Source organism: Anomaloglossus baeobatrachus, chromosome 4 (assembly GCF_048569485.1).
Source record: "Anomaloglossus baeobatrachus isolate aAnoBae1 chromosome 4, aAnoBae1.hap1, whole genome shotgun sequence".
NCBI classification, from domain to species: Eukaryota; Metazoa; Chordata; class Amphibia; order Anura; family Aromobatidae; genus Anomaloglossus; species Anomaloglossus baeobatrachus.
The window spans coordinates 505,759,842-505,783,312 of NC_134356.1; the positions used below are offsets into that span (position 1 = coordinate 505,759,842).

Below are 23,471 nucleotides of genomic sequence, written 5' to 3' on the forward strand. Positions count from 1 at the left end.
CTTTTTTGATTTTCATTTTTTCTAAACAGATTTGGAAGAAAAGCGGGTCCACTGGACCCCCGGCATGTCCCTTCACACCCCCCTGGCGGCGGTGCTGTTAAGGTTGATTCAGGGCAAGAGCCCTTCATGCCGCGCTCCTTCACCATCCCATGCTGGGGCTCTGGCTTGAAGTGGGAGCCAACACGGTTCTCACTGCTTTGCAGGAGACCGGCCTCCATCCGCAGCCCTTTGACAGGACCCTGCTGGACGGAGCACTGGACCCCCACCCCACCCAGGGACTGGACCCTGCGTCTCAAAGCTAAGTATAGAGACGTTATTCAGAGGGTCCTTCTGCAATGTGGGGCACTTTATTAGGGGGACAGTGTTTGACTTTGATAATGCTGCTTTTACTGTGTTTCCGGCCGGTTCCACTGTTTTTTTCTGTGTACCGCGCCGATGATGCCTGATTTTCGGCCGCATGTTTAACTCTAGGCCCCGGCTTCAGCCGCGGCCTAGTTTCGTCTCGTTCCCCTGCATGTCAGTCATGCAGGGGGACGCTGCAGCGCCGCCCAACCGCCGCTCTGCACAGGGGAGGACACTCCTTGTTGAGGAGATGATTCCCTCCCCTGTACATTTCTTAGCCCTCCGATTCCCGCTCCTGGGTTAACCCCCGCCCTCCCCCCTCACTCTAGCGCCATTTTCTCAGCGTTCTTAGTACGCTGATCGGCGCTGGCTGCTCTGCAGTGCAGAGGGAGTGAATATCTGGCTGGGGGTCCAGGCTTGGAACCTGGGGGGGCACTCACAATAGCGGCCTGACAAGTCACAACCTCTGGTTGTGCACTTTTATATACTATCAGGGCATTGTGAAGGAGTTAATTCTTTATTATAGAACCTCCTCCTCAGCAGCATGTCTCACTAGGAGCAAAGCTCCAAGGCTGTACACTACATGTTCTGCATGTAGGCTCATATTGCCTGAACCGGCACAGACCCATACTGTAATGGTTCTTAGGTGGTGGTGCCTCAGCCTGGAGTCTCCCCAGGCTGAACCCCTGTCTTGTGTTTTCTAGACATTCTAGACAGAGCCCCCCACCTCTGCAGCAGGTCTCACAGAGCGAGGCTGCAGGCTGTTTTTTATTATCCACTGCTGGTAGTCTCGTACGGCTGTACCGAGCTCATAACCGCTGTGGCCCCTCAGCTTGGAGGCTCATGCATGGTCCCTCCAGCTGCTCCGGGTTCGGTGGCTGACCCCTGGGGGAATCTCTTTTTCCAGGGGTCGGCTGTCCCGGCATCCGCTGAGCATGCAACCCCCTTCTCAGGGCGTTTTCTGCTTGCTCAGCAAAGCTCACAGACCCCGTCCTCCTGACAGGGAGACGCAGGGTCCCCTGTCCTCCCCGTCCCGCAGCTCCGATACGAGCTGACTCACTGGACGAGGAGGATGTCTCTATCAGGGGCTCGGACGCTGCTTTACGTACTTTGATCCGTCCGTAGATGACGGGGATGCGAATGATTAGATTGCGTCCATTATACTTGTATTGGACCTCCATCCGCCTGTATCAGGGGAGTATTCCCCGCTGGCAAAAAGGCATCAGTATACCTTTAACAAGACGAGGAGTGTGTTCCTTAACCACTCCAGTTTTCAGCCCGCTGCGTCCAAGCCCGCAGCCTGTCCTGCAGATCCCACAGCGGGGTTCTGCTGCCTGTCTCCCCCTCCCATCAGAGGTGGTCAAGGAGTGTACTCATTCGCCAAGCGTGGCCACTCCGGTGTCCAGACTTTCAGCCCGGATAGTTGTATCAGTGGCTGACGGCACCTCTATAAGGATCCCACGGTACATTAATTTTGTACTGGACCTCAATCCGCCGGAGTTACCTTATCTAGGTGAACACAACGTGTGTTCCTTAACCACTCCAGTTTTCAGGCCCCTGTGACCAGCCCAGGGTCCGCTCTGACAGTCGCTTCCCATGAAGCGTGATTCTGAGGACTGGGTTTCCCCCGTCCACCAATGGTGGTCAAGAGGTGGGCTCATTCACCTCAGGTGGCTCAGCCCGGACCGTTATGTCAGTGGCTGATGGCTCCTCAGAGGAGATGCATTCCCTCACAGGGACTCTATGCCCAAGACGGTTGCCTGAACTTCCAGACTTCAGTCTTTCCATCCTCTGCCCAGTCTGCCATGCTGGACACCGCACAGCGGTGGTTTTGGCTACTTTCCTCGCTATCCGCAGGTGTGGCTTCGGCAATGGAAGGCAGATGCCTCTATAGAGGTTCCTTGCTGGGCTCCCCTTTGGTGGGACCAGTCTCTTCGGAACCAACTAGATGAAATTTAGGAAGCTCTCGGCGAGGAGAGTTCTTCCTTGCCACAAACCTAAACCAGGGCAGGAATCAGTTGAGGTTTCGGTGGTTTCCGTTCCTCCTTCTGATCGTCCTCTAGCTCGGCCTTAGTTCATAGAACCAAATGGCTTGAAGCTGCGTCTTCAGAAGACCGCAGGAGATGCTACCACGGAGTCAGCTTCCTCCGAGCTATCTGGCCACGCCAACCACCTCCTTGGTCGGTGGCAGGCTCTCTCCACTTGGCGACGTATGGTTCTACCACGTCTCCGTTCAGTGGGGGCGAGTTTATATCTCCCATGGCTACAGGATGGAATTCTGTCCACCCGCCAAACAGATTTTTTCTGACAACTCCTCCCGGCTCCAAGGCCGCCGCCTTCTCACAGGCCGTGGCATTTCTTGCAGGCCAACGGAGTAATTGTTCCGGTTCCCGACTGGGAACGGTTCTGAGATTTTTGCTTAAATCTATTTCTAGTCCCCGAAGAGGGCGGTGCCTTCCGACCTGGATCTTTAGCTTTTCAAGCATGGTCAGGTGTGGCGTTTTCACATGGAGTCTCGGTCTTGTTCCGTGTGTTTTTCACCGGATCAATCAAGAACCCAAGGAGATTCCCTAGCAGCCATCGGCATCAGGGATGCCTTTCGGCAAGGGTCAATCGCAGTTTCACACCAGCGTTGACTACGTTTTGCCATCGGAGTGGTCCAATTCGTGGCTCTTCCCTTGGGGTTAGCCACGGCCCCTCGAGTATTCTCCTTGGGGCTGCTGTGATTAGGGTCCTGCACCCCTAGGGATTGGCAGTGATCGTTTGCCCTGGACGGTTTTCTTCTCAGGGTTTCATCCAGTGCAGACTCTTAGTAGAGTACTTCGCTTACTCTCGCCACTCTAATCTATTCGGGTGGCTTGTCATTCTGTCCAGGTCCACTCTGACTTCGCACCAGAGGTTTTCAGGGACGCAATTCGAGACTCTGTCGGCACTTGTGAAGCTGCTCTTAGTCGATCAGTAGTCCCTCCGCTGGCGGTCGACGTCGTTCTATCAGACACCAAATAAGGTGCTGGTCAGACGGTGGCGTCAAAGGAAGCGATTCCTTGCCCAGTTTCTCCTGCGTCCTCTGAGACTGGAGGGTTTCCGCTGTACACGCGACCTCCCTCCTTCTCGGAGTGGTGGCTTCGCCACTGACCAGGGGCTCGTTGCAGTGGTGGTTTCGGCCACTCTGTCTCAGGGATGCTCCTTCCTGGCCCCGTCCCGGGTGATCCTCACCAGGGTGCTGGTCTTTCCGCCTTGGGAGCAGTATATCTCCACCGTGGAGCGCAGGGCGCTTGGACTCTGTCCGAATCAGCCCTCTGGTTCAATGTGCTGGAAATCAGAGCTGTATTTCTAGCTCTCTAAGCCTTCACCATCTGTTGGCGGCTAGGCACATTCGAGTCCAGTCGGACAACGTGACAGCGTTTTCCTACATCAACTTCCAGGGCGGGACATTCAGCCGTCTGGCAATCTTGGCGGCTCATCATTCTTCAGTGGACAAGGGACTCCTAGTCCACCATATCCGCAGCCCACATCCTAGATGTGAAAACTGCGAGGCAGTATATTTCAGCTGTCCAACCGTGGTCCACAATCCTCAGGTTTTGCGGTAGGCACACTGGTTCATGTTTGATCCCAGCTTCGTCTCTACCTCTTGCCCAGAGTCCTGCGCAAGATCAGTTAAGGGGGCCGTCGGGTCATTCTCGTTCTCCAGACTGACCCAGGCAGGCTTGGTACCCTGACCTGCTCCTTCTGTCCGTTGGGTTGCCATGGCATCTTCCGGACCGTTCAGACCTTTTCTCAAAAGGGTCCGTTTTTTCCGTCAGAATTCTGGATTCTCAGATTGACGGCGTAGCTCTTGAGTCTTGGATCTTGGCGACTTCTGGTATCCTTCCTGAAGTCATCTCCGCTATGACTCGAGCTTCAAAGTGTCCTTTGACCTTTTTAGCTTTGCCGACCCTCCTGTCTCTTTTACAGTCCGGTTTACAGCTTGGACTATCCCTCATTAAGGGACAGGTCTCGGCTCTGTCAGTATGTGCCAGCGGCGTATCGTCCGGCTGGCTCCGGTGCGCTCCTTTCAGGGCGCATCTCACATTATTCCGCCTTTCCTGCGGCCTATGGAGCCCTGGGACCTTAATCCGGTCCTCTCGGTTCCCGGAAACCCCCCTTTGCGCCTCTTAGGGAGGTTTCTTTGTTTCATCTTTCACAGAAAGTAGTCTTCTAGTGGCTATAATTTCCCGCCAGAGAGTTCTGGCTGTACTCTCTCTGAGTCAGCCCCTTCTTGGCCTTTTGCATCAAGACAAGGTGGTCTCCGTCCGACTCCGGACTTTTTTCCCTGAGGTGGTTACTGCTTCCACCTTATCCGGGGCAATTTTCCTGCCTTCCTTTTGTCCGGCTCCTGTTCATCGCTTGAGAAAGCGTTGCATATCCTGGATCTGGTGCGGACGCTCCGGATCTATGTGTCTTGCACCGCCGTTATTAGGCAGTGCACCTCTCTCTGGTGCTGACCGCTAGTCAGCGTAGCGGTCTCTCGGCATCTAAGCCGACCCTGGTTCGTTGGCTTAGGTCGGCCATTTCCGAGGCCCAACAAGTGTACTCAAGTGCCTTCCCCGCCGGGGATCAGAGCACATTTGATCAGACCTGTCGGTGCCTTTTGGGCTTTCAGGCTCCAGGCTACGTCTCAGTAGGTCTGTCAGACTGCAGCTCGAATTAGTCTGCATACTTTTTTCGAAGCTCTATCCAAGGCATGCTTATGCTTTGGCAGACGCGGGCTTAGGCAGACGCATCTTTCAGGCGTCTGTCGCCCATTTGTGAAGTTAGGTTTTGCCTGCTTCTCAGTTGTCTGTTTATTCCCACCCATGGACTGCTTTGGAACGTCCCATGGTCTGGGTCTCCCATAGGAACGATAAAGAAAAAGAGAATTTTGTTTACTTACCGTAAATTCTTTTTCTTATAGTTCCGTCATGGGAGACCCAGCACCCTCCCTATTGCCTGTTGGCAGTTTTCTTGTTCCGGTGTCTTCACCGGCTGTTATTGTTGTAGACCAGGGGTGGGGAACCTTTTTAATGCCGAGGGCCATTTGGAATTTTCTACCAACCTTCGGGGGCCGCACAAAACTATCAACTTAAAATTACCCTGCTATACTTAGTCAAACAATTAACTCATCGTGGCGGCTGAAGCTTCTTGTTTTTGGTGCGGCTATATTATTCAATATTGATCTTATTGCTTCTCACAACTGTTTTTCCACGTTTGTGTCAGCTGGGACTGCTGTAAATACATCACAGGAGATGCTGAGGGCATATACATCACAGGAGATGCTGAGGGCATATACATCACAGGAGATGCTGAGGGCATATACATCACAGGAGATGCTGAGGGCATATACATCACAGGAGATGCTGAGGGCATATACATCACAGGAGATGCTGAGGGCATATACATCACAGGAGATGCTGAGGGCATATACATCACTGGGGAGGGCTGGAAGGAATATACATTGCTGGGAGGACTAGACATCACTGGGGAGGGCTGGGAGGACTAGACATCACTGGGGAGGGCTAGGAGGACTAGACATCACTGGGGAGGGCTGCGAGGACTAGACATCACTGGGGAGGGCTGCGAGGACTAGACATCACTGGGGAGGGCTGGGAGGACTAGACATCACTGGGGAGGGCTGCGAGGACTAGACATCACTGGGGAGGATTATATATCACTGGGGAGGATTATATATCACTGGGGAGGATTATATATCACTTGGGAGGGCTGGGAGAAATATAAGGACATTGCTAGGGGTTCTGACATACCAGGGGGGCACAGGCAGCAGTGTGGAGGGCTGGGAGGACTAGACATCACTGGGGAGGGCTGGGAGGACTAGACATCACTGGGGAGGGCTAGGAGGACTAGACATCACTGGGGAGGGCTGGGAGGACTAGACATCACTGTGGAGGGCTGGGAGGACTAGACATCACTGGGGAGGGCTGGGAGGACTAGACATCACTGGGGAGGGCTGGGAGGACTAGACATCACTGGGGAGGGCTAGGAGGACTAGACATCACTGGGGAGGGCTGGGAGGACTAGACATCACTGGGGAGGGCTGGGAGGACTAGACATCACTGGGGAGGGCTGGGAGGACTAGACATCACTGGGGAGGGCTGGGAGGACTAGACATCACTGGGGAGGGCTGGGAGGACTAGACATCACTGGGGAGGGCTGGGAGGACTAGACATCACTGGGGAGGGCTGGGAGGACTAGACATCACTGGGGAGGGCTGGGAGGACTAGACATCACTGGGGAGGGCTGCGAGGACTAGACATCACTGGGGAGGATTATATATCACTGGGGAGGATTATATATCACTGGGGAGGATTATATATCACTTGGGAGGGCTGGGAGAAATATAAGGACATTGCTAGGGGTTCTGACATACCAGGGGGGCACAGGCAGCAGTGTGGAGGGCTGGGAGGACTAGACATCACTGGGGAGGGCTGGGAGGACTAGACATCACTGGGGAGGGCTAGGAGGACTAGACATCACTGGGGAGGGCTGGGAGGACTAGACATCACTGGGGAGGGCTGGGAGGACTAGACATCACTGGGGAGGGCTGGGAGGACTAGACATCACTGGGGAGGGTTATATATCACTGGGGAGGATTATATATCACTGGGGAGGATTATATATCACTGGGGAGGATTATATATCACTTGGGAGGGCTGGGAGAAATATAAGGACATTGCTAGGGGTTCTGACATACCAGGGGGGCACAGGCAGCAGTGTGGAGGCCGCAGGGGCATAGGCAGCAGTGTGGAGGCGACAGGGGCACAGGCTGCCGTGGGGAGGCCACAGGGGGACAGGCTGCCGTGGGGGAGAGTGAGGAGCACAGGCTGCCGTGGGGGAGAGTGAGGAGCACAGGCTGCCGTGGGGGAGAGTGAGGAGCACAGGCTGCCGTGGGGGAGAGTGAGGAGCACAGGCTGCCGTGGGGGAGAGTGAGGAGCACAGGCTGCCGTGGGGGAGAGTGAGGAGCACAGGCTGCCGTGGGGGAGAGTGAGGAGCACAGGCTGCCGTGGGGGAGAGTGAGGAGCACAGGCTGCCGTGGGGGAGAGTGAGGAGGATGAGACGCTGCACGGAGCACAGGCTGCAGTGGGGATGCGCAAGGTGGATGGGACGCTGCACGGAGCACAGGCTGCAGTGGGGATGTGCAGGGGCACACACAGGCATGGGAGCACAAACACACCTGTCGGACGCTGAGGTAGTAGCTTCTCTTCTGTGGAAAAAGAGCGAGTTGAGCGCTTACTCCACCCACAAAGTACGTCCTCACGCTAGCATGAGGACGTAAGCCATACAGGGTTTAAAGGGCCAGCAGCAAGCAAGACGCTGCTGCCTCCCGAGCTCTGTGGACTGTGGAATGTGCCCGGGGGCCGCAGAAAAGGTCATGGCGGGCCGCATACGGCCCGCGGGCCGGAGGTTCCCCACCCCTGTTGTAGACAGAGGTTCCGGTTCTTCCGGTTTTTACTCTGTCTCTTCTTGTGGGTGGATGTCCTCCTTCAGCTTTTGCACTAAACTGGCTAGGACTGGCTAGCAGGGGGTGTATATACTGGGAGGGAGGAGCTACACGTTTTGAGTGTAGTAACTTTGTGTGTCCTCCGGAGGCAGTAGCTATACACCCATGGTCTGGGTCTCCCATGACGGAACTATAAGAAAAAGAATTTACGGTAAGTAAACAAAATTCTCTTTTTCGCTGTACTACTGCAGCTAAAAATAGCTGCGGATTTCGTCGAGCAGCTGCAGGAAACCTGCGGATGTACCTGTGCATATATCCGCAGGTCCAAACTCTCGTGGGTGGTGACCAACAAGGGACTAGAAATTAAGGTGGAAGAATTGGTTGGTAGGACTCCAGTCCATGAGCTAGATCTGTAATCTGTGACCGTTGGAGGGGTAACCTGCAAATCTCCTTACTTCCCGTTACTCCTGGCTCTTCTAATTATTTTTTCCAGCACCCATGACAGCACCACGAGAGGGGATCCGCCCTTCAAGGAAAGGAAACCTCCAGGATAAAAAGGGGCGGTACCTCTCCCCGCATCAGTTGGTTTCCTGTCCTTGAACAGGGAGCCTCCAGAGATCCAGGATGGTCCTGATGGGCCGAAGATTCAAATCCGGCGCCAGGCTGGCCGGCTCTGGCAGCGGCATGGGTCCTGCTGCGGTCGGCTGAGGTGCCGTGGAGCTGCCGCAGCGGACCCACGGGGGTCATTGCCTGCGTTCGGCACACCATCATCCGATGACACCAGGACTGATTCCAAGCGCGAGGACGTGGTGTGGAGCCTGCGAGGACCAGGTAAAGGCTGGTCGGCCGCAAGTGCTCTCCCACCGCAACAAGGGTTCAGTCTGCGCGTGGGCTCCCTCCCCCGCCCCCCCATCTCTCCTTACCACCGGCGCCAGGGGCTGGGATGGAGGTGGCTGCCCTGTCTGGTCGTTAGTTCCTATATAGAGAAGAGTAATCGGTTTGGACTGTTTTCGGCAGCAGCCGGTTGAGAGGGGGGATGGGTCCTCCGTCGGTCCATCGCCACTTCGATATACGTTGCCTGTGTTCCGATAATAGACCTCTTTGTGACCTGAAGTAAGGTTCACTGGTTCTGTTCTCTAAATCCTCGGGATCAGCCTCATGTGGTGGACGCCCTGCTGTTCGAATGTAGATGTGACCTTGTTGTACCTCTCCACTCATAGCCTGTTTCCAGCCGTGTTGAAGTAAATCCTGGAGAACAGGGCAGTGATGATCCTGATAGCGCCATTTTCTTTGTCGCGCCATTGGGAGACCCAGACAATTGGGTGTATAGCTTCTGCCTCCGGAGGCCACACAAAGTATTACACTTTAAAAAGTGTAACCCCTCCCCTCTGCCTATACACCCTCCCGTGGATCACGGGCTCCTCAGTTTTATGCTTTGTGTGGAAGGAGGCACACATCCACTCATGCATTCTCATATTAGTTATGTCGGTTGGAAGAAAAGAGGGCCCCCACGGGGCCCCCGGCATGTTCCCTTCTCACCCCACTACGTCGGCGGTGTTGTTAAGGTTGAGGTACCCATTGCGGGTACAAAGGCCGGAGCCTCATGCCGTCTCCTTCACCATCCCTTAGCGGCTCTGGGAGAAGTGGGATCCTGAGCGGTCATCCATTTACTGGGACCGTGCTCCCTCCGCAGCCCCTGTGGGAATCTGCCGGACCGGAGTCTATTCAACCTCAGGGACCGGGCCCTGCATCTCAAAGGTACTCTGTGTCCCCATTGGGGACTGTGCAGGAGCGCACCTTCTTCCCGGACGCTGCGGCAGCTGCTGAATTGAGAAGGCCGGCGGACTTCCGCGCCGACCGTGCCTGCTTGTCGGGCACGGTCTCAAATTTAGTCCCCGGCTTCATCGCGGCTTAGTCGCAAAAATCCCGCCCCCGGGCCTGCCTGTCAGGGGTAAGGGCGGGACTGCCGACCTGACGTCGGATGTGAGGGCTGGAGCATCCTGCATGTTTCCTCCCCCCTCACTGATCACTGTGGGGACCCCAGATTCCCGCACTTTCCTGGCGCCGCCCACGGCTCCACTCCTCCCCTGAGAGCTCCGGCAGCCATTTTTTGGCATTCTGCCGGTGGAGGATTCTCAGTGAACAGCTCTGCAGCTCCGGGGGACCTAAGGCAGGGAATCTGGAGGACACACACACTCCGCTTGTTAGCGGTCGGTAAGCCACACTGGTCACCCGGTGCTGGTCCCCCTAGGGTGCCGGAATAGATAAGTATTTATATATATATTTCTTTGTCGCTCCATTGGGAGACCCAGACAATTGGGTGTATAGCTTCTGCCTCCGGAGGCCACACAAAGTATTACACTTTAAAAAGTGTAACCCCTCCCCTCTGCCTATACACCCTCCCGTGCATCACGGGCTCCTCAGTTTTATGTTTTGTGTGGAAGGAGGCACACATCCACTCATGCATTCTCATTTTAGTTATATCGGTTGGAAGAAAAGTGGGCCCCCACGGGGCCCCCGGCATGTTCCCTTCTCACCCCACTACGTCGGCGGTGCTGTTAAGGTTGAGGTACCCATTGCGGGTACAAAGGCCGGAGCCTCATGCCGTCTCCTTCACCATCCCTTAGCGGCTCTGGGAGAAGTGGGATCCTGAGCGGTCATCCATTCACTGGGACCGTGCTCCCTCCGCAGCCCCTGTGGGAATCTGTCGGACAGGAGTCTATTTATCCTCAGGGACCGGGCCCTGCATCACTAAGGTACTCTGTGTCCCCATGGGGGATGTGCATGGAGCGCCTTCATCCCGGACGCTGCAGCAGCTGCTTATTTGTGACGGCCGGCGGACTTCCGCGCCGACCGCGCCTGCTTGTCGGCCGCGGTCTTAAATTTAGTCCCCGGCTTCAATTGCGGCCTAGTAGCAAAACTCCCGCCCCCGGGCCTGTCTATCAGGGGTAAGGGCAGGACTGCCGACCTGACGTCGGATGTGAGGGCTGGAGCATCCTGCATGTTTCCTCCCCCCTCACTGATCACTGTGGGGACCCCAGATTCCCGCACTTTTCTAGCGCCGCCCATGGCCCCACTCCTCCCCAGAGAGCTCCGGCAGCCATTTTTTGGCATTCTGCCGGTGGAGGATTTCCAGGAAAGAGCTCTGCAACGCTGGGAGACCTAAGGCAGGGAATCTGGAGGACACACGCTCCGCTTTTTAGCGGTCGGTAAGCCACACCGGTCACCCGGTGCTGGTCCCCTTAGGGTGCCGGAATAGATACTATATATTTATATATTTCTGTTCGGTCGGGCTGTATACCCTTTCCCATATACCCTCAGTGATCACTCTCCTAGGAGACAACAGCATGTCGTCCACAAGGAGCAAGGGTGCCAAGGCACAGGGTTATTTTGCGACCTGTACCTCTTGTGCGGCTAAGTTACCTGCGGGTTCCACCTACCCTCACTGTGAGCAATGCTCAACCCCTGTTTTGCTTGCTCAGCCGGAGCCTCGGTCACTAGTGGGCCCCTCGGCTCAGGTAGACCCCCCTGCTCTCCCTGTCCAGGCGGCAGGGACAGAGTTTGCCGTTTTTGCTGAAAAACTCTGAGTCACTCTCACAATCCATGGCTCAGTCTATGGACAAATGGTCTGCCAAGCTGCTTGAAGTTTTGCAGTCCAGACCGGTCCTTACACAGGCCCCGGGCCCTGTTGGATCGTCGCCTCCAGGCCCCTCTCTGTCCGCGCCGCAGCGCGTTCCCAGGGGGGGCCCTAGGTCTCACGTGGAGGACTCCTTCCCGGACCACAGTCCCAGACCGGCTAAGCGGGCCCGCTGGGAATCTTCCCCGACTTCTTCACGCTGCTCGGGTTCCCAGCTTGAGGACTCTCTGGAGGACGAGGCGGACGTCGCAGCTCAGGGCTCTGACCCTGACGTTGCTCTCAATCTTGATACACCTGAAGGGGACGCCATAGTAAATGACCTTATCTCGTCCATCAACCAGGTGTTAGATATCTCTCCCCCGCCGCCACCGGTAGAGGAGTCGACTTCTCAGCAGGAGAAGCACTCTAACTTCAGAGATGCTGTCCAGAAGCCCAGAGCGGTTCCGGACAAGCGCTTTACTAAGCGCCTTACTGACACACGTTACCCCTTCCCCCTCTGACGTAGTTAAGGGTTGGGCTCAATGTCCCAAGGTGGATCCCCCAGTCTCTAGATTGGCGGCTAGATCTGTGGTATCGGTTGCAGATGGCTCATCGCTAAAGGATGCCACGGACAGGCAGATAGAGCTCCTGGTGAAATCCATCTATGAAGCCACGGGCGCGTCTTTTGCCCCGGCTTTTGCAGCCGTGTGGGCACTCCAAGCTATCTCAGCTTGTCTGGCTGAGATTAATGCGGTCACACGTAATTCTGCTCCGCAGGTTGCGTGTTTGACTTCTCAGGCGTCAGCTTTTTCTTCCTACGCCATGAACGCAGTTCTAGACTCTGCTAGCCGTACAGCGGTGGCATCCGCTAACTCTGTGGCAGTCCGCAGGGCCATGTGGCTGCGCGAATGGAAGGCAGACTCTGCTTCCAAGAGGTTCTTAACCGGTTTGCCGTTTTCTGGCGACCGCTTGTTTGGCGAACGATTGGATGAGATTATTAAGGAATCCAAGGGAAAGGACTCCTCCTTACCCCAGTCCAAACCGAAGAGACCTCAGCAACGGAAAATACAATCGAGGTTTCGGTCCTTTCGTCCCTCCGCCAAGCCTCAATCCTCTTCGTCCAGCAGGCCGGAGAAAGGCCAGAGGAACTCCTATGCGTGGCGGGCTAAGCCACGCCCCCAAAAACCCGCCGGAGGCAATGCCTCCAAGGTGGCCTCTTCATGACTCTCGGCATCCCCGAACCGCATCCTCGGTCGGTGGCAGGCTCTCCCACTTTTGCGACGCCTGGTGGCCACATGTTCAAGACCGATGGGTGAGAGACATTCTGTCTCACGGTTACAGGATAGAGTTCAGCTCTCGTCCTGCGGTTCGTTTCTTCAGAACCTCTCCGCCCCCCGCTCAGGCCGACGCACTTTTTCAGGCAGTGGACGCTCTGAAGACAGAAGGAGTTGTGATCCCCGTTCCCCTTCAGGAACGTGGTCGCGGCTTTTATTCCAACTTGTTCGTGGTGCCAAAAAAGGACGGATCATTCCGTCCCGTTCTCGACCTCAAGCTACTCAACAGACATGTGAGAACCAGACGGTTTCGGATGGAATCTCTCCGCTCGGTCATCGCCTCGATGTCACAAGGAGACTTCCTAGCATCGATCGACATCAAGGATGCTTATCTCCATGTGCCGATCGCACCCGAACATCAACGCTTCTTGCGTTTCGCCATCGGGGACGAACACCTTCAGTTTGTGGCATTGCCTTTCGGCTTGGCGACAGCCCCACGGGTTTTCACCAAAGTCATGGCATCCGTTGTGGCGGTCCTACACTTTCAGGGCCACTCGGTGATTCCCTACTTAGACGATCCTAGTCAGGGCCCCTTCTCGGGTGGTGTGTCAACACAGCCTTACCGTCGCTCTGGCGACTCTCCAGCAGTTCGGGTGGATCATCAACTTCCCGAAATCCAAGTTGACACCGACCCAATCACTGACTTACCTCGGGATGGAGTTTCATACACAGTCAGCGGTAATCAAGCTACCGCGGGACAAACAGCTTTCTCTGCAGGCAGGGGTGCAATCACTTCTTCGGGGTCAGTCACACCCCTTAAGGCGCCTCATGCACTTCCTGGGGAAGATGGTGGCAGCAATGGAGGCAGTGGCGTTCGCGCAATTCCATCTGCGGCCACTCCGCAAATGGGACAGGAGGTCGGCTTCCCTCGACAGGAACGTCTCTCTTTCCCTTGCAACCAAGACGTCACTTCAGTGGTGGCTCCTTCCCAATTCTCTATCGCAGGGAAAATCCTTCCTACCCCCAACCTGGGCTGTGGTCACCACGGACGCGAGCCTGTCAGGGTGGGGAGCGGTTTTTCTCCACCACAGGGCTCAGGGAACCTGGACTCCGATAGAGTCTTCCCTTCAGATCAATGTTCTGGAGATAAGGGCAGTGTATCTAGCCCTATTGGCTTTCCATCAGTGGCTGGAGGGCAGGCAGATCCGTATCCAATCGGACAACGCCACTGCCATCGCATACATCAACCACCAAGGCGGCACTCGCAGTCGTCAAGCCTTCCAGGAAGTCCGGCGGAATCTGCAGTGGGTGGAAGCCACAGCCTCCACCATCTCCGCAGTTCACATCCCGGGCGTAGAAAACTGGGAAGCAGATTTTCTCAGTCGTCAGGGCATGGATGCGGGGGAATGGTCTCTGCACCCAGAAGTGTTTCGAGAGATCTGTCGCCGCTGGGGAACGCCGGACGTCTATCTCATGGCGTCACGGCACAACAACAAAGTCCTGGCATTCATGGCACGGTCTCAGGATCACAGAGCTCTGGCGGCGGACGCGTTAGTTCAGGATTGGTCGCAGTTTCGACTGCCTTATGTGTTTCCTCCTCTGGCGATGCTGCTAAGAGTGTTACGCAAGATCAGGTCCGACTGCCGTCGCGCCATTCTCGTCGCTCCAGACTGGCCGAGGCGGTCGTGGTACCCGGATCTGTGGCATCTCACGGTGGGTCAACCGTGGGCGCTTCCAGACCGCCCAGACTTGCTGTCTCAAAGCCCGTTTTTCCATCTGAATTCCGTGGCCCTCAACCTGACTGTGTGGCCATTGAGTCCTGGCTCCTAGCGTCTTCAGGGTTATCTCAGGATGTCATTGCCACCATGAGACAGGCCAGGAAGCCAACGTCCGCCAAGATCTATTACAGGTCTTGGCAAATCTTTTTATCCTGATGCTCTGATAACGGTTTTCTTCCATGGCCGTTTGCCTTACCCATTTTTCTTTCATTCCTTCAATCCGGAATGGACAAGGGTTTGTCACTCGGCTCTCTCAAGGGACAAGTATCGGCGCTCTCCGTATTTTTTCAGAAGCGCCTAGCCAGGCTTCCGCAGGTCCGCACGTTCCTGCAGGGAGTTTGCCACATAGTCCCACCTTACAAGCGTCCGCTGGAACCCTGGGATCTTAACAGGGTACTAACGGCTCTTCAGAAACCACCTTTCGAGCCGCTGCGGGATGTCTCTTTATCACGTCTTTCGCAGAAGGTGGCCTTTCTAGTGGCAGTTACATCACTCCGGAGAGTGTCTGAGCTGGCAGCGCTGTCATGCAAAGCCCCCTTCCTGGTGTTTCACCAGGATAAGGTGGTTCTGCGTCCGGTCCCGGATTTTCTCCCTAAGGTGGTATCTCCTTTTCATCTCAATCAGGATATCTCCTTGCCTTCATTTTGCCCTAATCCAATTCACCAATGTGAAAAGGATTTGCACTCTTTGGATCTGGTGAGAGCACTCCGACTCTACGTGTCTCGCACGGCGCCCCTGCGTCGTTCAGATGCGCTCTTTGTCCTTGTCGCTGGCCAGCGTAAGGGTTCGCAGGCTTCCAAGTCAACCTTGGCTCGGTGGATCAAGGAACAGATTCTCGAAGCCTACTATTCTTCTGGGCTTCCGCTTCCTTCAGGGCTGAAAGCCCATTCTACCAGAGCCGTGGGTGCGTCCTGGGCATTGCGGCACCGGGCTACGGCTCAGCAGGTGTGTCAGGCAGCTACGTGGTCTAGTCTGCACACTTTCACGAAGCACTATCAAGTGCATACCTATGCTTCGGCAGACGCCAGTCTAGGTAGGCGAGTCCTTCAGGCGGCTGTTGCCCACCTGTAAGAGGGGGGCCGTTTCGGCTCTTTTTATTGAGGTATTCTTTTACCCACCCAGGGACTGCTTTTGGACATCCCAATTGTCTGGGTCTCCCAATGGAGCGACAAAGAAGAAGGGAATTTTGTTTACTTACCGTAAATTCCTTTTCTTCTAGCTCCTATTGGGAGACCCAGCACCCGCCCCTGTTCCCTTCGGGCTGGTTGTTCTTTTGTGTACAGATGTTGTTCATGTTGAATTTTTTTTTGGTTCATGCTTTTCAGTTCTCCGAACATCCTTCAGATTGCATTTACCCTAGACCAATTTATAAGTTTTCTCCTTCCTGCTTTTGCACCAAAACTGAGGAGCCCGTGATCCACGGGAGGGTGTATAGGCAGAGGGGAGGGGTTACACTTTTTAAAGTGTAATACTTTGTGTGGCCTCCGGAGGCAGAAGCTATACACCCAATTGTCTGGGTCTCCCAATAGGAGCTAGAAGAAAAGGAATTTACGGTAAGTAAACAAAATTCCCTTCTTTTGCCAGATTTACCATGATTCTATTCCCTGGTAACTTGTCGTTCTCCAGGCCGGGGATCCTACTGGTCCTCCTCACTCAGGTCTCCAGTTCTAAGGCCTTATCCTTACTGGCTTCACCTGGGGAGCTCGGTTCTGTGATTTCCCCCCCCCCCCCCCTTGGCTTATTCCTCTATCTATGTAATTCTCTCGTGGTGCTGTCATGGGTGCTGGAAAAAGACGTAATTACTTACCGGTAATGTGTTTTTTCTGAACCCATGACAGCACCCTTACATTCCCTCCCTGCATGTGGATGATTGGCTGTTTTTTAGCTGCACGTGGTTCATGTTGGTGCTGGTTATGTTATAATGTTGTTTCCTCCGGAGGTCCTTTCATGCTCTGTAAACAAACTGATGCGGGGAGTGGTCCCGCCCCTTTTTATCCTGGAGGTTTCCTGTCCTTGAAGGGCGGATCCCCTCTCTCGTGGTGCTGTCATGGGTTCAGAAAAAACACATTACCGGTAAGTAATTACGTATTTCGCTGGCGCAACGATCACCATTTCAACATTACGCACACACAACATCATGCGAGCCCAATTAACCTCATAACGACGGCCGTACGACTTAAAGCGGCGGCAAAACAGGGTACTTATTCTGTTCCGCCGCTTTAAAGCGGCGGCCCGAAAAAACCCTGTAGCGCCCCCCAGCGACCGAAAATCTCGGGGGTTTCAGCTACCGGGGGTAGCTGAGACCCCCCAGATTATGAATCGGGGTGTTTTTTTTGGACCCCGATCATGTGATCGGCGGTATACACTGTATGCCGACGAACACATGAAAAAAAAAGAAATGGCCGGTAAAACTGATTTCTTTTTCATCTGACATGATCAAACATGTCAGATGAGAAAGAAATCTAACCCCCTAGTGCCCCCAAAGCCCCCGGTACCGGAGAGTCCCCCCACCCCCACCCCCACCGGACATCCAAAATGGCGCCGAAGCGCACAGAAAACTGCCGCCGGCGCCGGCTCTGCAGTCATTTCCCTCCGATCTGAAATGATCAAACATTTCAGATCGGAGGGAAATGTCCTCCCCCTGACCCCTCCTCCGGTCCACCGGAGCCCTCTGGTCACCGGAGCCCCCTCCGGTTCTCCAGAGCCACCACCCCCCTCCCCCCTCCGGAGCGTGGAAGATGGCGGCGCACAGCGCGCGGCCGCATTCATTCTGCGCTTTCTGCCGCATGTGACACGTCACATGCGACAGAAAGGTGTCCCCAGGTCCCACTAGGTCACCCCCCCGTCACCCCCCCCCCACCAGTCCCCGGTCTTACGTTACCTGTCTGCCGCTCCGTCCCGCGATCACGCCGCCTCCTTCTTCAATGCTGGCGGCGCATGCGCAGACAGCGGCTGTCAGCTGGATCCCTGCAAGCAGGGACCCTGACGTCGCTGATGCACAGGCTCCACTGTGGACCGGGGGAGGGTGAGTGCGGTAATCTGCAGTCACACTCCTCACATGGAGAGACTGCTGTTCCAGAAATTGGGGGGTACGTTCTGTGAGCGTGCCCCTCATATTCTGGAATGAGGTTACTGCAGGTCACTCTGCCCTAGGTTGGACCGGGGCAGTGTGAGTGCAGTATTCTCAGATTACTGCACCCACACTGCTCATGGAGAGCTTTCTCTTCCAGAAAATGGGGGATACGTTCCCTGAACGTGCCCCCCATATTCTAGAAGATCCAGAGTCTGCGTGGGACCTCCAAAATGGATTACAGCGACCGGAATTTCTTTATTTTCAATAAATTGGTAAAAGAGGAATGTTTCGGGGAGTTTTTTTTTTCAAATACATTTTTTTTTTTGTCTTTTTTTTTTTCTATTACTGACTGGGTTAGTGATGTCGGGTATCTGTTCAGATGCCGTGACATCACTAACCCCAGGGCTTGATGCCAGGTGACATTACAGCTGGTATCAACCCCATATATTACCCCGTCTGCCACCGCACCAGGGCGCGGGATGAGCTGGGGCGAAGCGCCAGGATTGGCGCATCTAATGGATGCGCCACTTCTGGGGCGGCTGCGGCCTGCTATTTTTAGGCTGGGAAGAGTCCAATAACCATGGCTCTTCCCACCCTGAGAATACCAGACCCCAGCTGTCCGCTTCACCTTGGCTGGTGATCTAATTTGGGGGGGACCCCACGTTTTTTTTTTTTTTTTAAAAAAACGCCTGGGGAGCCCTCCAAATTGATCACCAGACAAGGTGAAGCTGTCAGCTGTGGTTTGCAGGCTACAGCTGTCTGCTTTACCCTAGCTGGCTATCAAAAATAGGGGGGACCCCACGTCGTTTATTTTAATTATTAATTTTTTGGGGGGCTAAATACAAGGCTAGGCACCCTTTAGTGCCACATGAAAGGCACTAAAGGGCGCCAGCTTAGAATATGCAGGGGGTGGGACGTTATATATGTTTGACATCTATTCATTCATCCATTGTAGCATTTTAGGCTATGTGCCCACGATCAGGGTTTGCAGCGTTTTGGGCGCAGAGTGTTTTCCCTGCGTCCATAATGCTGCGTTGTGCAGTAGAAGCACAGTGGAAAGATTTTTAGAAATCCCATGCCCAATGTGCTTCTTTTCTCCGCAGCATAAACCAACCTGTGGTGCAGCTTCCCGAGCCTCAGCATGTCAATTTATGCTGCGGAGATGAGTGTTCTCTGCAGGTAGCATAGAGCTCCACAGCGGCCTGAACCCAAATCGTGGGCATGGGCAGCTGCGTTCTCCCGTGGACAACACTCACATCTCTGCAGGAAGGCTGACACTGTGTACTAGACGCCGTGTCGCTGGATCATGGCCACATAGCCTAAAAGTGAGACATTTGTTGCTACAGCAACATTTTTGTGAAGTACCTGTGGATTCAAAATGCTTACTATACTCCTGAATAAAATCCAGTTTCCAAAATGGAGTCACTTGTGGGGGGTTTCTGCTGTATAGGTACCCAAGGGGCCCTGCTAATGTGACATGGTGCGCGCAATTTATTTCAACTTTTCCAGAATTCAAATGGTGCTCCTTCCATTCCAAGCCCTCCCATTTATCCAAACAGAGGTTTTTGGCCACATGTGGGGTATCCCTGTGCTCATAAGACATTGGATAACAACCTGTGGGGTCCACGGTTTGTTGTTGTCTCTTGAAAAAGTGAGAAATTTGATGCTAAAGCAACATTTTTGTGAAAAAAATGAAAATTTTCAATATGGCAACCTAAGCTTATCAAATTCTTTGAAGTACTCGTGGATTCAAACTGCTCACTATACACCTAGATAAAAGCCTTGAGGTGTCTTGTTTGCAGAATGGAGTCACTTGTGGGGGACCGCCACTGTTTAGGCACCTCAGGGGCTCTCCAAATGCAACCTGGCGTCCGCTATTGATTCCAGCCAATTTTGCAGTCAAATGGCGCTCCTTCCCTTCCGAGCCCTGCCATGCGCCCAAACAGTTGATTTCCACCACATATAAGGTATCGCCAAACTCAGGAGAAATTGCACAATAAATGTTATGCTGAATTTTTTCCTTTTACTCTTGTAAAAAAAAAAAGCTACCTGGTTGAAATAACAATTTTGTGGTAAAATTTTTATTTTTTTTTTTCATGGCTCAACGTTATAAAATTCTGTGAAGCACCTGAGGGTTCAGGGTACTCACCAAACATCTAGATAAATTCCTTGAGGGGCCTAGTTTCCAAAATGGGGTCACTTGTGCGGGGTTTCTGCTGTTTAGGTACCTTAGGGGACCTCCAAATGCGACATGGTGCCCGCAATCTTTTTCAGGCAAATTTCCTTTCTAAAATTCAAATATTGCTCCTTTCGTTCCAAGCCCTCCCATTTGTCCAAACAAAGGTTTCAGACCACATGTGAGGTATCACCGCGCTCATAAAAAAGTGGTTAACAAACCTTGAGGTCAAATTTTTGGAATTACCTCTTGAAAAAGTGAGAAAATTGATGCTAAAGCAACATTTTTGAGAAAATTATTAAAATTTTCAATATGACAACGTAACGTTAACAAAATCTGTGAAGTACCTGTGGATCTAAAATGCTCACTATACCCCTAGATAGAAGCCTTGAGGGGTCTAGTTTCCAAAATGGTGTCACTTGTGAGGGATTTCTTCTGTTTAGGTACCTTAGCGGACCTGTAAATGCAACATGGTTCCCGCAATCTATTTCAGCCAAATTTGCTTTCCAAAATTCAAATATTGCTCCTTCTGTTCCGAGCCCTCCCATTTGTCCAAACAGAGGTTTCTGACCACATGTGGGGTGTGAGGTAAATCCGGAGATATGACGATAAATCATGATATTCAAGTTATGTCAGGAAGCCCTCTCCTGGTGTCACCCCCCCTTTCCTTCACACAACTTGTTTAGCAACCCATCCCATGGCCATCTCCTGTGATATGGAAATTAGGTGATGTGGGAACAAAGGACACAGGATGACTCCCTGCCGTCACCCTGTAACAAGAGTTGTATCTCATTATAAGGCTCTGGAACTAGCCAGACAGAACGACTCCAGTAAAAAATGGTTCATATCTCGCAAGCCATATTTCCGATAAATACGGCAACCATAAAAATGGTGTTTTCGCATGCGGACGATGCTGGCACACCTTTTTTATGGGAGCAGGAGCTTGGGAAATACCCCAGGCGTGATATCAGCCAATGTGGAACTAGTAGACAAGTCATGAAACCTCTCATTCTGTAGCTAAATTCATAACTGTCACAATGAGAGCATTGGCGTCCGCCTACGACGCTCCCAGGCCAAGTTATGGCCATATTCCATGTTGTGGATTTTGTCCATAACTCCAGCCAGGGGTGGAGCAGTGCTCCCTCTGAGGTCACGAAGGTAGGAGGGGACCTGGATTTGTCCAGGTTGATAACCCTACTTCGGCCATTTTCCAGTGTTCTTTCGCTGGGGGTCACGTGTGAGAAACATCTGTGGGAGTTCCTGGAAACCTGGTCTACAGCGCCCCCCTGTGGCCAGACGCACAAGGTAACTGATTGAATTGCATACCTGTTTGTAAACCATGCTTTATCTGTAACTGTACTCTGACATATGTATATTCTGTAGATTCCCTATTGTATATATTGTAGTTTCTAGTGTGCTTTAGGCTGATTAAATTATATAATTAATCTTGGGCTGTTCTGTTATCTCGATCTTGAATCCCACGTCTGTGTGTTCGGCTAATAGTTACCGTGAAGCGGTTGGTGGCAGCGAGTTTGTGCCAAGGATTATTGTGGGGAGGCCAGTGAGATTCGGGGAGATTTTATATATTCCGCCCGCGGAGGTCGGGGGAATATATACCCTACTCTCACCGGGGACCCTTCAATAATCGGCATAAGTAGTATAGCGGCCTCCTTGCTTATTGTCGGGCAATTCCATAATTGGCCTGACTATAAGAGGGGCGCTAGAGAGCGCATCACGTGCTCTGTCGGTCGGGAGGTATAAAGGAGGGGTGACCCCCCACTTGTTACCCCCCGATTGTGACGTACTGGTAGCCAGCGCGGGGGATTTCTGAGTGACCCCCCCGGTGGTTTGTGACATGGGGTATCGGCGCACTCATAAGAAAGTGGGGAACACGTTTTGGGGTCCATTTTGTTGTGTTATTTCTTCTAAAAGTGAATAAATTTGGGTTAGAGCAGCATTTTTAGGTAAAATTTAATTTTTGCTTTTTTTCATTCCACATTGCTTTTGTTCATGTGAAGCACCTGAAGGGTTAATAAACTTCTTGAATGTGGTTTTGAGTACTTTGGGGGGTGCAGTTTTTAGAATGGTGTCACTTTTGGGTATTTTGTGTCATCTAGGCCTATTGAAGTCACTTCAAATGTGATGTGGTCCCTAAAAAACTGGTTTTGTAAATTTTGATGTAAAAATGAGAAATTGCAGATAAACTTTGAACCCCTCTAACTTCCTAACAAAAAAAAAATTTGTTTCCAAAATTGTGCTGATGTAAAGTAGACATGTGGGAAATGTTATTTATTAACTATTTTGTGTCACAGAAATCTCTGGTTTAACGGTATAAAAATTCAAAAGTTGAAAATTGCTAAATTTTCAAAATTTTTGCCAATATTCAATTTTTTTCATAAATAAACACAAAAAATATTGTCCTAAATTTGGTACTAACATGAAGTCCAATATGTGACGAAAAAACAATCTCAGAATCACCGGGATCCGTTGAAGCGTTCCAGAGTTATAACCTCATGAAGTGACACTGGTCAGAATTGCAAAATTTGGTCTGGTCATTAAGGTGAAAATTAGCTCCATCACTAAAGGGTTAATGAGAAGAGCCAAAAATGTTGGGAAGGGAGAGAAAGAGACTAGCTAGCCTCTCATTGAGCAGTCATAGATTATTCATCTGGCCGATGGACCAGAGTACAGGACTGTGAATCGATTCTCATGCAGAAACGACCTGGCATAGGGGCAGAAAAGGGTTTTGGGAGATGCAGAAACTACTTATCTACTACTCTACCAACACTTAAAGGGAATGTGTTAAAAAAAAAAAAAAAAGTAAAAAATTACCAACAATTGAGAAAATTTGAGGTATTTCCGCCTAAAAAAGATGTGTTCACAAACCCTAAATACTGAGAGTAATCCTGTGATCACTTGTAAGATTTTTGAGATCATAATTTCACCTTTTCTGTCTGTATTTTCCCCTGAAATGACCGGTCGTCTTTAAGGTGACAGCCGCATAATAACTGTAACAAAAGCCATATTAGTTGTTCCAAGCTTTTCTATAAATATAAATTTACTTTAAAATAATTATCTTTAGTATTGGTTAGTAATATTAATTTTGTTTTATTTTTCTATTACAGATTTTTATGTCCGAAGCTGGGAAAATCAATCAGAAGATAAAAGTGTGGTTTGGGGAATATTTTAATACAACAGATACCATTGCTATCATTACGTTCTTCATCGGATGTGGACTAAGACTCGGAGCTTATAATTATAACTCTGAAACCCCATTAGAAAGTGATCCTGAAGATGATGAAGAAGATGCTCAAAATGCGGTCTTTATTGCTGGAAGACTGACATATTGCCTGAATATCATTTTCTGGTATGTCCGATTATTGGATTTTTTGGCCGTTAATCAACAAGCTGGACCATATGTAATGATGATTGGCAAAATGGTACGTCCCCGAGTATGGCACAATGTAATGTCATTTCAATGTGATCTTCAATGTTCTCATGAAGTAAAGCCGTGCACCTTTTTGTTATCAACAGGTTGCAAATATGTTCTACATCGTTGTCATTATGGCTGTTGTGCTCTTGAGTTATGGTGTTCCAAGACAAGCAATTCTTTATCCATATGAAGGACCAAGTTGGACCCTTGCAAGGAATATTGTTTTCCAGCCATATTGGATGATGTTTGGTGAAGTGTATGCTTATGAAATAGATGGTAATAGAGGCTATTTTATATATTTTTTG

The 23,471-nt window shown here is 52.2% G+C and overlaps 1 protein-coding gene across 2 annotated transcripts in view; it reads left to right on the top strand.

Annotated features, from left to right (window-relative positions):
* Window positions 1-23,471, top strand: part of TRPM7 (transient receptor potential cation channel subfamily M member 7) — a 227,669-nt gene that overhangs the window by 132,868 nt on the left and 71,330 nt on the right. For both annotated transcript variants that reach the window (XM_075345830.1, XM_075345831.1), the window contains 2 exons: window positions 22,859-23,173; window positions 23,268-23,442. In XM_075345830.1, the coding sequence (XP_075201945.1) occupies window positions 22,859-23,173; window positions 23,268-23,442 (490 nt within the window). The remainder of the gene's footprint in view (window positions 1-22,858; window positions 23,174-23,267; window positions 23,443-23,471) is intronic.